Here is a 15236-nt window from a genome sequence, read left to right on the forward strand (position 1 = left end):
CCAGACCCGCTGCTGCACCGGGGCTGATTTTGGGAACACACAGCTCAGGGTCTGCAGCTCTCTCCAGTGCACCCACAGAAAACTGCTTTGGTGCTCAGCAGCCCTCCTGGGAGGCTCTGGGATCTCAGCAGTGGTGAGCACATCCCAGATCCACGTGGGAAGGCCACGGTGCCGTGCTCCTGTGTCTTTCTTGGCGAGGTCATCAAACGTGTACTCCACAAGGTGTCAACAGAACTCAGTGAGAGGCTGAGAGCTCTTCTAAGAGCAGCCTCACAGCTCTTCTCTAGGAAGGATGGTGGGGCCTTGCAGCAAGGAGATTACAGTGCTTGGGAAATAGATTTAAGTTTTTTCCTCAGAGCAAATCTCCTTTAGCAAAGGGCTGTTTTGGAAAGGTTGCATTTTAAATTCATCAAAAGCCTAGCAAGCACCTACACTAGTTTTACTTCACCATTTCTGTTTGCCCACAATCCTAAGGGCTTTTCACAGGATATAAACACAACATTGGATAAAAATGAGAAAAAGCTGGGACCCACAGGTCTGGTCTGCCTTTAGCAGCAGCCAGACTTCTGCCTGCAGCACAAAGGGTATTCAGACCTTGTGAATCCACAGGAAACAGACCCTCTGTTCTACTTTTCCAGCTCATCTGTCTTCTGAGACTACTCAGCCTCTTTCTCTCTATTTCAGCTCTTAAACAGCACTCCTTGCTCAAAAGTTCTCAGTATTCTCCTTGTGCATTTTCCTTAGATTGTCTGACTATTAAGAAATAAAGCTCATTGCCTGGTATTCATTGGATTTTACAAGGTATCAAGGAGAGACAGGTGAGACAAACACCTTGTACTTTAACTTTCTTCCATAAAACTTAAAAGATAACACTCCCCTGCCCTGCACAGGCAATGCATTACAAGGAAGTAACTCCACAGCTCTGTGATGGAAGATACAATCTTTAATTCCACCTACAGACAACCCAGACTGCACCATCAGCAGCTGTTGGGAGGCTAAGCCCTTCACTTCCTCTGGAATATCAGGATTAGTCACTCTTAGGAATGGGAACAGCCAGATCTGAGCCCTCTGAAGGTAATCCCTGCCCCCATGTCCACACACAGGGACCAGAACTCTGTCAGAGCACAGCCCCTTTCCTCCTCCCACCCTCCCTCCCCTTGGCAAAGGACATGTTTCTGAACAGGGTTAACCAGGCTTGAATCCAACCCCAGGAACCTGCTGTGGGATGTGTCCCCTAGCAAGTCTCCCTCCTCTCATCCAACCAACAAACTGTGCAGGAGCTGACACAACTCCGAGCAGGGCAGAGTGTGCTGAGTCCCTCCCAGAGGACAGGAGTGCCCAGGGACACAGCACAGCTGTCAGAAACACCCTCTGCAAAATGCCCCAGGCCTCAAGGAGTGCTGGGAACACAGGTTGGGTTGTTTTGAGGGGTTTTCTGGGGCGGTGGGGGAAGAATTTTCTTACGTTGTTCTTTTTCCTCTGCTGCTCAAAAGCATTTCTCTGGGAGGCGAGCTCGCTCTGCAGACTGGCGATCTCCTTCTCTTTGCCTGCAACCCTGAATGAACAAAGGGGAGCACAAACAACTCAGGAGACATTGAAGAAATTCCCAGTGAAGCACTGACACCCTTTCCCACACATTAACTTGCCTTCCCTTCCAGCAACACGCTCCCTCTGAAAAGCTGTTTCCACTGCCTTGGCAGCATCGCCTGCTTCCCACTGCTCCCTGCACCACTCAGCCTGAGCAAACCCATTGTAAAGCTGTTGTTTGCCTACAACAGGCATCTGCACACATTTATCGAGGCCATGAGAAGGCAACACATTAGCTGAGGGTAGAGTCAGCCAGCCCACGCCAGTGCAACACCACAGAAGAGGCACTGCCTGCTGGATGGGAGCGTTCATTTCACCAAATCCACAATTTGTAAGTCATTTAGCTTGAAAGACAAATAATTCAGCCAGCCAAAAATGTATGACAGTGGCAATTTGCTTTGCACAATATAGCATTAGCCTCCACATAGTTATTTAATGTGCTTCAGCCTCACATGATAACACAGTTTTACCCGAGATTTTCCCTGGAAGAGATTTCCAGATGATTTTATAATAGGAACAACCCTCTGCTAAGCTGAAGTTCCAAGAAAAAAGCCTGTCACTTTTGCTTGAAACACCAACATTTAAATCTTCAGCCATACAGCTGAGCTGGCATGCATTCAAAACTACATCAATCAAGGCTTGCTTCTCTGGTGGGCACAACATAGTGCCAGCACTGTCTGTCTGCAGGAGATTACACCTGAGGATTAGCAGTGTGAGCACAATCTCCCATGCTCAACTTTTATTAAGCAGTAATTTAATTTTTTTTTCTACTGGCCACTTCACATACTCTGATATTGTGCATTTGACATTTATTTCTAAAGTTCCTGAGCAATTAAGTGAACTGAATCAATTCTCTAATGCATTCCTCTCCTGGCAGTACTCACACTTGCAGAAGCTCCTCGCTTTGGACAGCCAGAGATGCCTACAAAGAGACCAGAGGTGTGTTAGGAGCAGGGCAGCAGCAAAGACCAGGATCTGCCTTGTTAACCAGGCACTGCTGCAGCAGCACAAAGCTGCACTCTGGGCCTTGGAGGGAATCCTGAGCAGCCTCCTCTGGCCAGGAACACAGCAGGCAGAAGAAAGAGCACAAGGCTGCAAATCCATGTGATAAAAAAAGCAGGAACAGATATGCAACAGGCAGAAGAGCTGGCTCAGTGCAACCCAACCCCAAAGGTGCCCCTGGATTTCTACAGGCAGACAACTCCTGGATTCCCATGCCATCCCTGCAAGCTACCACCACCCACTTTTGACTTCCACTCCAATTGGAAGCTGTACCTGTTTGCAGTTCTCCTGCTTTAATTCCTGTATTTGAGCTTTGAAAGATTCATTTTCTTTTTGCACATCCTGTTGGAAGAAAAAAAGGCAATATATACTCATGTATAAATAGAGATATACACTCACAATATACACACTCCTCAACACAAGTTGTTTGTTTCCATCAGAACTTTACCTGTAACTGTTTTACTTGGTTTGCAATTTCTCTCTCTTTTTCTTCCACCAAAGCTTTCAACTTCTTCATTTGTTCTTCTTCCCCTTTCAACCTGCAGAGATGGTTTAGAAAGTAAGGAAAAAGGGTTAAAGTAAGAAAAAAAAAGTTAAAGTAAGAATTTATGCTAAAAAGGGACAGACATTCAAACTGGGCTGTCACAGTGGACACGGGAAGAACTACATGAGGACACGCTGGTGAGCGAAGCAGGAAAAAGGGCCAGTTTATTTACAAAACCCAGTTTTATACATTTCCTATGGTGCTCGTGGATTGGAGGATGGAATTCTACTTCTCAATCCACGTTGGTCGAGCTAACTGTCAATCACATTTCTCTTCCTACCTAGAAATATGTAAACAATAAAAGACAGCAAAACATGGCCAGTGTTTATAGTAGAAAATGTGATAAGGTGAAATTTCTGACTCTAGTATGAAGAATATAACAGAAGGCTTAAAAAAGTCTTCAAAACCAGGGTGACACTGGGCCAGTTTGTGCAGCAGAAGTCAAATACATTTTGTGTGTTGAGGCTGCCTCAGGTAGCGCACACCAGCTGTACCAGAGCTCTGCTGGGAGAGCAGGACATCACAGGAGCTGCTTTGAAGACAGAGCCCTTTCTGGCAGTCTAATTCAACCTTCCTCTGACTTGGAGCAGCCAGACAAAGCAGAGTCACAACAGAGGAAAGCCTGGCAGCACTTCTCCATAAAACAGGAGCTGGAGAATTGGCTACTGCACCTCAGCCCGAAAATGGCACAAACTGGATCTGCTCACTGCTGCTACCGACTGAGCCACAGGCACTGCAGCCCTTAAACACGCTGAACAGAAGGAGAAATTAGCACTAGGCATGAAAAGCAGCAGCACTTGCAGTGGTTAACAGAGCCCTGGGTGCACATTCCCAGTGTGAGAGCAGCACAGCTCAGGGCAGGGACAGCAGGCACGGCACCAACAGCTCATTTTAGCAAAGCCCACGAAATTCCTGCCACCAATTCAAACATTCCAGCTGAAGATGAACTCAATGCATATTCCCAGCAGGCACTTGAGGAACTGCTACTCTGCATACTCACAGGTTCTCCACGTCCTGGACTTGGCATGTAGCAGGTACCTGAAAAAGTAATTCCCGGTCTCATTTTGATGGCACGGTTTTCAAATTAACAGCAGCTCTTTGCACGAGAAGGGGCAACACACAGCTTGCAAGATACTTGCCAAAGAAATACCAGGAATTGCTCCAAGAATATCTAAACACATAATGGATTTCAGGAACAGAGCTTACACCAAGCATCCCAAACTTCACACCAGCCAATTGCTCTCCATTCCATCTTTCCCCTGGGATAAATGCCTGTGTCTAGACATCCACCCAAAATAAAAGTTCAACTCAGTCTCTTACTTTTACCATCAACAAGAATCCAAACTGAGCCAGAATACCACCTTATTGGAAAAATTCTTCCATTAGGTAACACCTGGCTTTGAGTTGTCCAGTGGTCTCCTCTCAAGTCCAGTGCAGGAAATCAAAAGTCAAAATATTGCAGCCCCAGGGAAAGGCAGGAAGGGATCACAGCACAGCCTGACCACTTCAAGAGATGCTTCTATGCTCAGTTACAGCCAAAGTTCCTGCATGCCCAGAGCCCTGCAGAGATACTGCTTCAGCCTGCAAGGAGGTGGCTGGGACACAGCTGGGACTGTCTGTGAGCTCCAAGGCTTTCAACCCACCAAGGCTCCTCTTTATGCCCAGTATCACCCCAGTTAAAACCTCCCAGAACTTGCTATCCATGTAAAACCTGTTTTGGATGAACACAGCTGAACTAGTGGGCTCTCTGCATTAGAAACAGCTTAGTCAAGTTGGATTTAAAACATCTCTAAGTTGAAGCCAATGCAAATCCTCTGTGTGAGGTAGAGGAGAAAAAAACAGCTTCCTGTTCAAGCAAGCAGCACTCTCAAACCACATCCACTCTGCAGGCTGTACCTGTTGGAGTTGTTGCAGGTTCTGTTGTTCCAGCTCCTGAACTTTGCTGGTTAATTGTGCAATTGTATCCTTCTGACCCTTTGGATAGATAAAAAAAGCAAGGTTAAAAGCATGAATTTATTTTTCCCAGCCAGAAATGCTGCAACTTATTTCCCTTCAGAATATTAAAGCAGCTTACCTGCAGACATTCTCCTTTCTTAACAATCTCTTTCTCCTTCTCTTCCAGTAAGGCCTCCATGGTTTTCATCTGCTTTTCCTTCCCCTTCAACCTGTGCCATTGAACACAGACACACAGCATAAACCCTCTGCTCTTTCATCCATCTGAAAATAAAACATCCCATGCTTTGCAGCACCTAACAAAAGCAGCATCTGTGATCAAAGGCACAAGCACAATTCACCTACTAAAAATCAATGTGTGAACACTTCCACTTCAGCCTGGGTTAGCAGGAGATGCCCTTGATCAATGGCACTGCTCATTAGGGGAAAGCAAACTCTGTGCTGACACATTGCAGGGGTTTCACAAACGTGTGCTCTCCTCATCCAAAAATACTTCCTTGCCCCTCCCCAGCTGGGGATACAAGGGACTGACTGATCATTTCCCCACCCCTGCAGCTCAGGTATTACCAAAGTGGGTTTTCCACTATGCCCTGCCTACATCCCTCCATCCTGAGTTGGATTTAAGGGGTCAGAGAGGGGCAGATCAGACATTAACAGCTGCACTTACAGAGTTTGAAGCTCTTTGACTTGTGATGTTATTGTCACCTAAAGAAAACAATCAGCATTTCAGTTCAATGCACATGGAAAAGGCACATAAATGCTAAATATTGCTCTATGAAGAAACATGGGGAAAAGCTATCAGACATCACCAAAACAGGCACCATTTACTGCAGTAAGCATAAATGCACGTTTTTTAATTACAAGGCACCAAGTGTCTCCAACTATTGACATTGCCCACTTTTAAAATTTAAAATGTGACTCCCAGAGCAGCAAAGGAAACAGTGCAAATGGAACAACAAGCAGGCCCACAGGAGACACAGGGGAAGAAGCAGAGAGTGGCTGTGACCATCATCTCACTGCAGCTCCAACCACAGAGATCATCCCTGGCCACTGAGACCTTCATAAGGAGGAGATTTTTGGGTGCTCTCTCAAAAGTCAGCACTCCCTGAAATTCCCATTCTAAGGCTGAATATGGATGGAAGACACAAGATTTAGTGGGAATGTTACTTTTGAACGTTGTGTAAAAGCCTGACAGTGGTTACCTGTCAATCCTCTACCACAACACAGCAGGAGTTTCAGACATTGCCAAAAATCTCACTTCTGCTTGCAGGAGACCAAAAGGTTCACAGATACATCACCTTTGGAGCAAGCAGCCCTCACAGAGCATTCCAGAAACAGCAAACCTAAACTGCATTTTTTTTCTGGGCTCTGACAGTTCCAGGGAAGGAAATACATACAAATAACTCCCTCAGCTCCTGGAAATTTGCTTTGGAGGAAAAGCCCAAGACGGAAACGTTTTCTGTGAAGCTTTGCCTAAAAAGGACAAAGCTCCAGCACTGAGGAGGGGGTGACATGTTGGAATGCAGCTAAAGGGACTGAAAGGAGTGCAGACCAAAAACACAACCCACACAAACAAGCAAACTTCCTGACAGCACGATGGATTAAGCTGCCTGCAGAATGGGCTCCCTGAGGAAACGTAGGCTTCCCTTGTTTTGGATGCCAGACAGCAATCGTGCCAAAAAAGCCCATACTCCTCCATCCCTGCATTCCTGATAGCTAAAGGAAAGCTGTGCCAAGACTGAACTCTTTTTGGGCACTGGGGAAAAAAAAACAGTCTTGGGTTTACCTGAAAACCAGATCCTATCTGGGCCTGCAGTATTGCTTCAGCAACACAGAAAGGCCAAAAATAGGAGCAGTAACTTCAGCAAAATTGAAACTGAATTGAAATTTCCAAGTTGCCAGCCCCCAAGGATGTCCCAGGTTTCATGTTTGCTGCAGGGACAGTGTGCCCAGGCAGAGCTAATGTTGCAACGCACTGAGCTATAGCAATTCTTGCCAAATTTCATACTGACAGTCCAAAAAGCTCAGGCTTCAGAGGTGTGTGGTTTTTGAAGGACAGCACTAGTTATCCTCCATTTCTATGGCTTTAAAGCCAAGAACAGTGTAGCTCCAGCATCAAAGAGTTCCTTGCCCAATGACATTCATCAGTGAAAGAGAACACACTAGAACAGAAACGAGTGAGCAGCACACCCAAGGCAAGGCTGGTTCACACTGCTGGCACTAAAGTATTTTACCTGTTTTTCCATCTCAAGCTGGGAATTTCCTACTTCTTCTTTCAGAGCCTCTATTTCCTGTGTCAAAGCCTTTTCAATGACAAAACAAGACAGGGTTGGACAATGGAAACACAAAAACGCCACAAAAATGGATGCTACAAATTGATCACTGTAGAATGCCAAGCAGTAACAAACAAATGTGGTCGTGGCATCAACACAGGAAGGAAGGCAGGGATTGCACAGAAATACCTGAACAGTCTTCTCTTTGTTTGCTACTTTGAGGATTTCAGCTTGTAGGAGTTCTTCCACTGATTTTATTTTTCCATCCTTCTCATGGATCCTTAAAAAGAGCAGAGAAACAACATTAGCTGGCTGAAAAATATGTGCTACTCAAGGAAACTCGTTAAAATTTGGTTCTGCTATCACATCACATCCCATCACCAGCCTCAGGGGTCCACAGTGGGACCAGACAGGAGGAACAAATAGGAAGAGTAAGACTGGGACTAATGCAGAACCAGCTGGCTTTATATAAGCAGTAGTTCACATGCTAGATCAATACTACCACAGTCAAAAAATGCAAATTAAGACATCAGGAGTGCCTGGAATGACACACACTTAAAATCAGCCTTCACTGGACATTCCAGGAAAGTATTTATCAGCTTAAAACACACACACACAGGGGACAATCCCACTCTTTTTAAAGTGCCTACTGAACAAAAATGATTATCTGACAAATCAGAGCAATTCCTCACCTAGTCAAAGGCAGGTTTATGAAATTAACTGCTTAGCAGAAAAGCAACTGGATTTTCAGCAGGTATTGATCTGGCATGACACGTTTCAAAAAAGAAAATGCTTCCTGCCACTCACACACTTCACCCAGCTAAAAGCCAATCATTTCAGGGAAGCAACACACTTGTAGTTATAGAATAAAGACAGAGAGAATTAACAATCAGAAATTAAATTTGTGCAGTAGCTTACACTTTCTGCAGTTCCTCCACCAGTGGCTGGAAGGAAACCTGTTAAAAACAGAGCTTCATCTTAGGAAAAACAGAACAGAGCAAAACAATCTGTGAATGTTGAGGGGTGAGGACAGAGCTGGAGCTCTCTGGCACTGGATGAACTATGTAGCAGCCTAATGATTTTATTTATCTGGCTGCTCCTGAGAAAATTAGCTGTCAGTCTCCAGTTCCTGGCAGACCAATAATACTAAGCTTGCTGCAAGTTCCAGGAAAACAAGAGCAAACCCACACCACCTTTACCAGGAGAGGGTGAGGTTCAGCACCAGCATTTCATCAGCTACCCTTTAATACTGACACTGCTGTACATCTCTTCGGGGTCACTGTGCCTCCCCTCTTCCATTAATGATTTTCTAGGAACTAATTGCCCTCCTGAGGTGTCCAAGCACTTCCTGATCAGCACATCAGAAGTGACAACACTGTGACAGTGTCACTGATCACACACAAGGAGAAGGGGGATAAGTGACACCTGCAGAGTGTGGCTTGACACCAGCAAGCTCCAACACTCATCACGAAGCTGAGGCAGCACAAGCTGCCTGCCAGCCATGCCTGCTGCTCCAGGCTCCTGGAAAAGGAGACCCACAGCCATTTCAGAGCATGGCAAACTCAGCCCAACCCCCAGGCAGCACTGACTGGATCCTGCACATCTGCCCTGCTTCTGACACTCCTGCAAAGGAAATATTTGACAGAGGAATCAGCTCCCAGACCAGCGCTGAAAGAAAACAGGATGCTTTGCCAACAGGCTTCAAAGGCATCTCCACCTTCTTCCCTTGACTTTTGCAACCACAGCAAGATTCTTTCAGATTTAGTTTAGGTGTAATAAAAGTTTTAGATGAAAAGTCCTACCTGCTCCGATTGCTGAATTTGCAGGCTTTGAAGTTCTTTTCTCAGAGATGAATTTTCTGTGCGCAGGGCCTTTGAAAGCAGACACACAGATAATGAAAGCCTCATTTGTGGGGGGAAAAAAGTGTTAAGCATGACAGGAAAGTAATTTCTTTTAGAATAAGTGAAAGACTTTGAAAGTCTGAAAGAGACCCCCCTCCTGCAGCTGTTGGAGCCAAAGTATTCAACGGAGTAATTATTCACCATGGATAACTTGGAGTGGACATCAATTTATAGGAAATTAGAGCCCAGCTACAGAGCAAGGTGGGAGGGCTGGAACTGAGCAGAGAGGTCAGAAAAAACAAATGTAACCAATCCTGTTACAGCCCATCTTTTGGACAGCCCAGTTATTTATATGTATTTACATAATACTGGGATTCTCCCACAGACAGGCTTCTCATCTCTTTGGGAATACAAATAGAAATTACACAACACCATGGGCTTTAACAGTCTAGAGCCTACTCTGGAGTCAATAATAACATCCAAAATATGTCAGAATTCAAAGATGCATTTGTACAGAAAGGCACAATAAGAATTACAATCACCTAACCTAAACATCACTGTCAGCATTATTAAAAAATTGTAAAATATTATTTCAAACAAATAACTTGCAAAACACCATCAGCCCTGGAGGGATACGTAGATGTGGCACTTGGGGATGTGGTTTAGTGCTGGGGAATGGCTGGACTCAATCTCAGAGGCCTTTTCAGCCTGAAGGAGTCCATGATGTGTTCACAGCTTTGGCTGCTCAGTGACCTCAGGGTTTGCAGCCCCTCCCCAGCACAGGGGTGTCAGCAGTGCCCCTGCAATTCAGGCACCTTAAGAAAGGGCACTTTGTCCTGGCTATGCACAGCTTTCCAGCAAGAACCAGCTCAAAACAAACTGGCACTTCTGTACTGGCTCTCCAGGCTTCTCATCACTACCTTCTTTATAAATAAAGGAAATAACTTTATCACCATCCCAGAAATGTCACTAGTTTATAATGCACTTAACCCTTCAGATTATCAACTAAGCCAAAAACAACAACAACAACAAAAAAGTTTCGCAATACCAAGTTTTACAAAACACCCTTTCCTAAAGGGAGATTTGTTGGAGATTAAACCAAATGTACAGCTCTGGAAATATATTCCCATTATTCCAAAGGGCATCCTAGTAAAATCTGCCCTAGACTAAGCAGAGAGAAGCACTTACTGTGCCCCACTGATGCTCATGCTTAGTCTATCTTACAGAAAAGGGTTTAACCTCATCTTTTCCTGTTCAGAAGGAATTCAGGCTGAACTGTGAGCACTCCAACATTCACTTTGCACAAGAGCACCTAATCCCTGTTTCCCCATCCAAAGGAATAGGAGGGATTTTACCTTCAGCTCCTCCTCTTTAGTAGCCACCTGGATGAGCCCTGCCTCCAGCAGCTCTTCAACTGTCTTGATTTTATCATCCCTCTCTCTCATGCTGAAAAAAGCAAGAGTGAAAATCAATAAAAAAGGGAATTAAACTTTGAAGGCAGCTTAGCTACCAACAGTAACCTTACTGCCACCAAAATCTTTATTTTAGCCTCTGATTCAAAACAAAGTTTCTTACCTTTTTTCCATCTGCTCTATCAAGTCTTTGTTTGTCTATGAAGAAAAAAAAAATAGGGCCATCATTAATTGGATCGATAATGGTTTGGGATTTAAAAAACAAATTATTGGAAAGCACCAACTTAATCAGAAGCTTGGTTGTAACACTAATAAAGAAAGGAAAACAAAGTAGGGGGAGAAAGTCCTCATGGCAGATGTGTCTAAAACTGATGTTGGAAAGAAGTCAATCTTTCAGGGGAGGGACACAGCCAGCCCAAATGCCTCAATGGTTTTACACTGATGAACCTGCAGCCAGCTCAGTACCTGAGGAATCTCTTTTGAGCATTTATCAGAACAACAAGCTCCACCCATTTAGCAGAACATCAATGATTTTTCAACATCACCACATTGTGAGTGAGCAGATGGGAAGCATAAAGCATCTCCCAAGAAAAAACACCTGCATTCTTTCAGGCAGGACACCACATCAGCCAGAGCCAGGGGAGCAGTGGCTGCAAATCTGGTTCTCCACCAGAGGAAAAGGTGCAGTTCCAGACAGGGAGCTCCTGACTAGCAGGAATACAGGGAAAGTTTCCTGTCCTGCCAGGTTTTTTCCAGTGTTTCAGGAAGTTCTCTCATTCCACAATGGTGCAAAGTCAGGGATGTTCACATAGACTCTCCCATAGAACATCCCAAAGAGATGGAGCTGAACAACAGCTTTGAACGTGCAGCATCCTGTGAGCACCAGTCTGGCTGCAGCAGGTGAGCCATGGGCAAAAATACACAGCAGGAGGCAAAAGACATCACAATGTAAAGAGTTTTCCATTTCTAAGAGTCAGAGTGGTTGTAGAAATAAGTTCTTGCTTGTTTTAAGCTGTATGAGTCTTCAGAAGTGGGGAAAAAAAATCCAGATTTCATTCAGACACTCTTGACTAGGTCTACAAGACAGTCACAACTGCCTTACTTGACCCACGATAGAAGAGAAAATATCTAAAAAAAATCAGGTTTTGACATCAACCAGCTCAGCCTACAGCCAGGTTAAGAAAAAATACTGAAGAAATTAAAAGCACAGAAGATATTTGATAAAAGCTCGGCAAACACTGGCTGTACCTGCTCAGACAGGAGAGTCTGCAGCTTCTGAACTTCAGCCTGCAGAGCCGTGTTTTGATCCTTCAGAACCTGGAAGAAAATTGAGGCATTTTATCAGTTCAGAACTGCAGAGCCTAAATACAGCTCTTCCATAATGGCAAAGAGGCAATTAAATAGCACAGAAGTCATTACAGAGAGCTCTTTGGAAGCTACAGGACTACAAAGAGTCCTTTCCTTCTCTGTCTTGCTTTTCTGTATTAAGGACAAAAGTATTGTCCTTACGTTCCCATGAGAAATTCAGCTGTTACCATCTTCATTCCCTGGCAGAAAATCAGACAGCACCAAATGTGAGAAGCTCAGAAAAAAAAAATGCATTTTCCTCCTAAAGCAGCATCAGCATCAAGATTTGATAACTGCCTCTTACAAAACCCTCCTCTGGCCAAGCAAATGGTCCAAGATCCCCTTGCACAGCAAGGAATTGGCAGTGCAGCAGCAGAGAGGTCCCACTGAAGGCTGGGAAGAGGAGGGTGGGGAGGACAAACAGACTTTGCCTCTCCTCCTGCATCCCTGCTGCACACAATGGTCACAGCAGCCCTTAACAGACAGGATTTTAAAATCCTCCTCTGTTATTGCTTTGTGTTTTGAAGATTTGCTTGGTGCTTTACAGAAGTGAAAAGCAGGACATGTGCTCTGTGCCCCAGCCCCAAAGCCTTACAGGGAAAGCACAAGCAGCAAGGGACAGCAACAGTGATGCTCTGTTTTGAACCTGGCTTCTCCCTCTTTCATGTGCCTGGGAAAAAAGCAGCACTTCCTTAGGTGGAAGCATTTAGAGCAGCACTGCTCTGGTTTCTGTTTGGGATCAAAGAGAGCAGGAAGGGGAGAGCAGCAGTGCACAGAATATTCATGCTGGGAGCACACCGTGCATTTCTGCACCATCATGATGATGATGATCTGCATTCAGCTCTCTGCTCACTTCCCCAGAACTGCTGGATCTGCCTGCAGGTGATTTTTGCCATAACTTAGCACTGATTACAGCACACAACCATTCACAACCCTTCTAAGGCCTTTTTCCTGGGTAACAGTTACTACAGAAACCATCACTAAAAGATGCTCATATTCCTTCTCACATTCATTTTCACCTCACCTACTACTTTATAATGTTCCACCACACTGAAAGCCCTGAGAGTGTCACTAACTTGAGACTTGCCCACTTAGCCCAGCCTGCCACCTCTTCCCACTCCCCTTTCCACTCTTTATGCCCCTGTGACCCAGCACATGCTTCACTGAAGATTCAGTCAACAGCTTTATTCCAAAAATCAACTGAAACTGTACTTTGTTTCCTATTCCATTAATTGAACAAACTTCTTCCCTCTTACCCTCTGACGGCTTAGAGAAACTACAGGCTTGGCAAGGGGCTGTCATCAAAATCTCTTTGAAAGTGTCACTTTAATACAAGAATCAAGTTTACTACCTGCTTCAAAGAGCTCCAGGAGACTCCAGAGGCTTCTCCTACAAAAGCATCCTGCCTCTGCCACTGCCCACTCGCTCTGTTCCTCCCCAGCAAACTCACCAAGGTGACAGGGGGAGGTTCAGAGGGACTGACCTCACACCACAAACATCAGAGGAGCAGCAGCACCCACCACAGGCTTTCAGGGAGTCAAAGGATGGAGTCAGCACCTCTCTCAGGATGCAGGGCTGTTTCCAACAGCCCAGGTTCACAAGAAGAAGTCCAGGGTGGCAAAAGGCAAGGAGGAATTAAGCAGCTCTCTGCACACACCACCCAGAAACAAGCAGCAGCTTTGCTGTGCAGAGCCCAGATGTCAGAACAAAAGCCTCAGCAGTTTAGCTGCAGCCTTATGAGAAAACGTGGAAAGAGGCAGAGTTAAAAGAAGCATTTTTACAACTGCCTGACAGAAAACAGAGGCTTGGCATGATCATCCAAGCAACAAAGGCTCCAAAAAACAGCACCAAGGCCTTGAAAAGCACATTTGCAGGTGGAATGCAGGGAAATCACAACAGCTCTTACTGTACAACCTCCTCTTGCAGAATTCAAAGCCCTCTCTCTCCACAGCTCCAGACACTGCATTTAACTTGTGCTACCTCACCTCTCACTGTGCTGCACAGGCTGCTGCTGCTACTGTGACATCCCATATTGCTCCTGCCTGACAAACACAGTACTGTAATTTACCTTAGCACCCAAAGGTCAGTTTTATATCACTGTTCTACAGTTGCTCCACAACCTCGGGAGACTGGAAAAACTTACTGAAAATAAGCACAAAAACACCTGTTCTGTATCTTACCTTGAATTCTTCTTTTGTGTTTGAAATCTGAGTGAGTTCTTCTCGAAGCTGATCTTCCAGAGTTCTTATTTTGTCATCTTTTATGTGAATGCTGAGACACAGCAGAACAGTTAAACACATTTCCCCATCCAAGTCTTACTAAAAGCATCATTGAAAAGAACATAAGAGACTGATAAACATTGTTTATCAAATCCCAGAGCTATTTACCTTTTCTGCATCCTTTCCAGCTCATGTGCAGCAGCAGCCTAGATATAAAGAGGATTAACACAGACTTAGGATACATCACATGATTCAATCAACCTTTCATTCCCCAATATTAAAAAGCTAGAACAAGTCATTTGGCCTCTCAGCACATGACTGAAATCAAGAGTGCAAGGGGTAAGCTTGTCTCCATGCACTTTTACAACACCAATCTACAAGCATGCAATTATATAAAGGGAAGACGATCTCCAAGAGATTCATTTGACAACTGGGATTATCTCTAATTAAACACTTCATTTCCACTTCTGTAATGAACAGGCCACACAGCAGCAACACAGGGACAGCAATTTGTTGGGCTCTAGAAATATCTCTGTGGTGTGGTAGGGGAGTTGTGGGCTTTGGGGGCTTTTTTGGGGGGATGTTTATGAACCTTTCATGCAAATGCCAGGTCTGCACATTCACAGAGAGCTGTGCTCACTCCTGTCAAGTGTCCTGAATTCTGAGTGCCTGAAAATCTAAACCAACCACGCAAAATGCTTCAGGAACTTGGATATCCAAGTACCAGACTTTGCTGGTGAAGGAGGGGGAAGAATTTGGCCTCACAGCAGCTCTAAGAACTTCAGGGGATCAGATATTAGCCCAATCCGGAAGCCTCACACCATTAATGTGCTTAAGCAGGGCTTGCTTAAAGCCAACAGATCTGCATTTGCATTTATAACAGAATAGGTACTGGGAAGGGAGGAAAATCAAAACAACTGCTTTACCTGTTCATTTGTCAGAGCCTGTAACTTCTGTACTTCTGATTTCAGGGACAGGTTCATATTCTGTAAGACCTGAAGAGAGGAAAAAAAGAAATGTATTTGCAGTTCATACAGAGATAGTCTTTCACTCTCCAG

At 44.9% G+C, this 15236-nt stretch overlaps 1 protein-coding gene across 9 annotated transcripts in view; it reads right to left on the reverse strand.

The window, feature by feature from the left end:
• The window catches only part of KTN1 (kinectin 1), a 74891-nt gene that overhangs the window by 16711 nt on the left and 42944 nt on the right, over positions 1-15236 (reverse strand). For all 9 annotated transcript variants that reach the window (XM_063399639.1, XM_063399632.1, XM_063399633.1 and 6 more), the window contains 18 exons: positions 15105-15173; positions 14347-14384; positions 14140-14230; positions 11861-11929; positions 10776-10810; positions 10556-10646; positions 9162-9230; positions 8278-8315; positions 7549-7639; positions 7321-7389; positions 5754-5791; positions 5208-5298; positions 5030-5107; positions 4134-4171; positions 3038-3128; positions 2863-2931; positions 2472-2509; positions 1465-1555 (listed from right to left, as the gene is read on the reverse strand). In XM_063399639.1, the coding sequence (XP_063255709.1) occupies positions 1465-1555; positions 2472-2509; positions 2863-2931; positions 3038-3128; positions 4134-4171; positions 5030-5107; positions 5208-5298; positions 5754-5791; positions 7321-7389; positions 7549-7639; positions 8278-8315; positions 9162-9230; positions 10556-10646; positions 10776-10810; positions 11861-11929; positions 14140-14230; positions 14347-14384; positions 15105-15173 (1194 nt within the window). The remainder of the gene's footprint in view (positions 1-1464; positions 1556-2471; positions 2510-2862; positions 2932-3037; positions 3129-4133; positions 4172-5029; positions 5108-5207; positions 5299-5753; positions 5792-7320; positions 7390-7548; positions 7640-8277; positions 8316-9161; positions 9231-10555; positions 10647-10775; positions 10811-11860; positions 11930-14139; positions 14231-14346; positions 14385-15104; positions 15174-15236) is intronic.

The sequence above is a fragment of the Prinia subflava genome, chromosome 5 (assembly GCF_021018805.1).
Source record: "Prinia subflava isolate CZ2003 ecotype Zambia chromosome 5, Cam_Psub_1.2, whole genome shotgun sequence".
Taxonomy (NCBI): domain Eukaryota; kingdom Metazoa; phylum Chordata; class Aves; order Passeriformes; family Cisticolidae; genus Prinia; species Prinia subflava.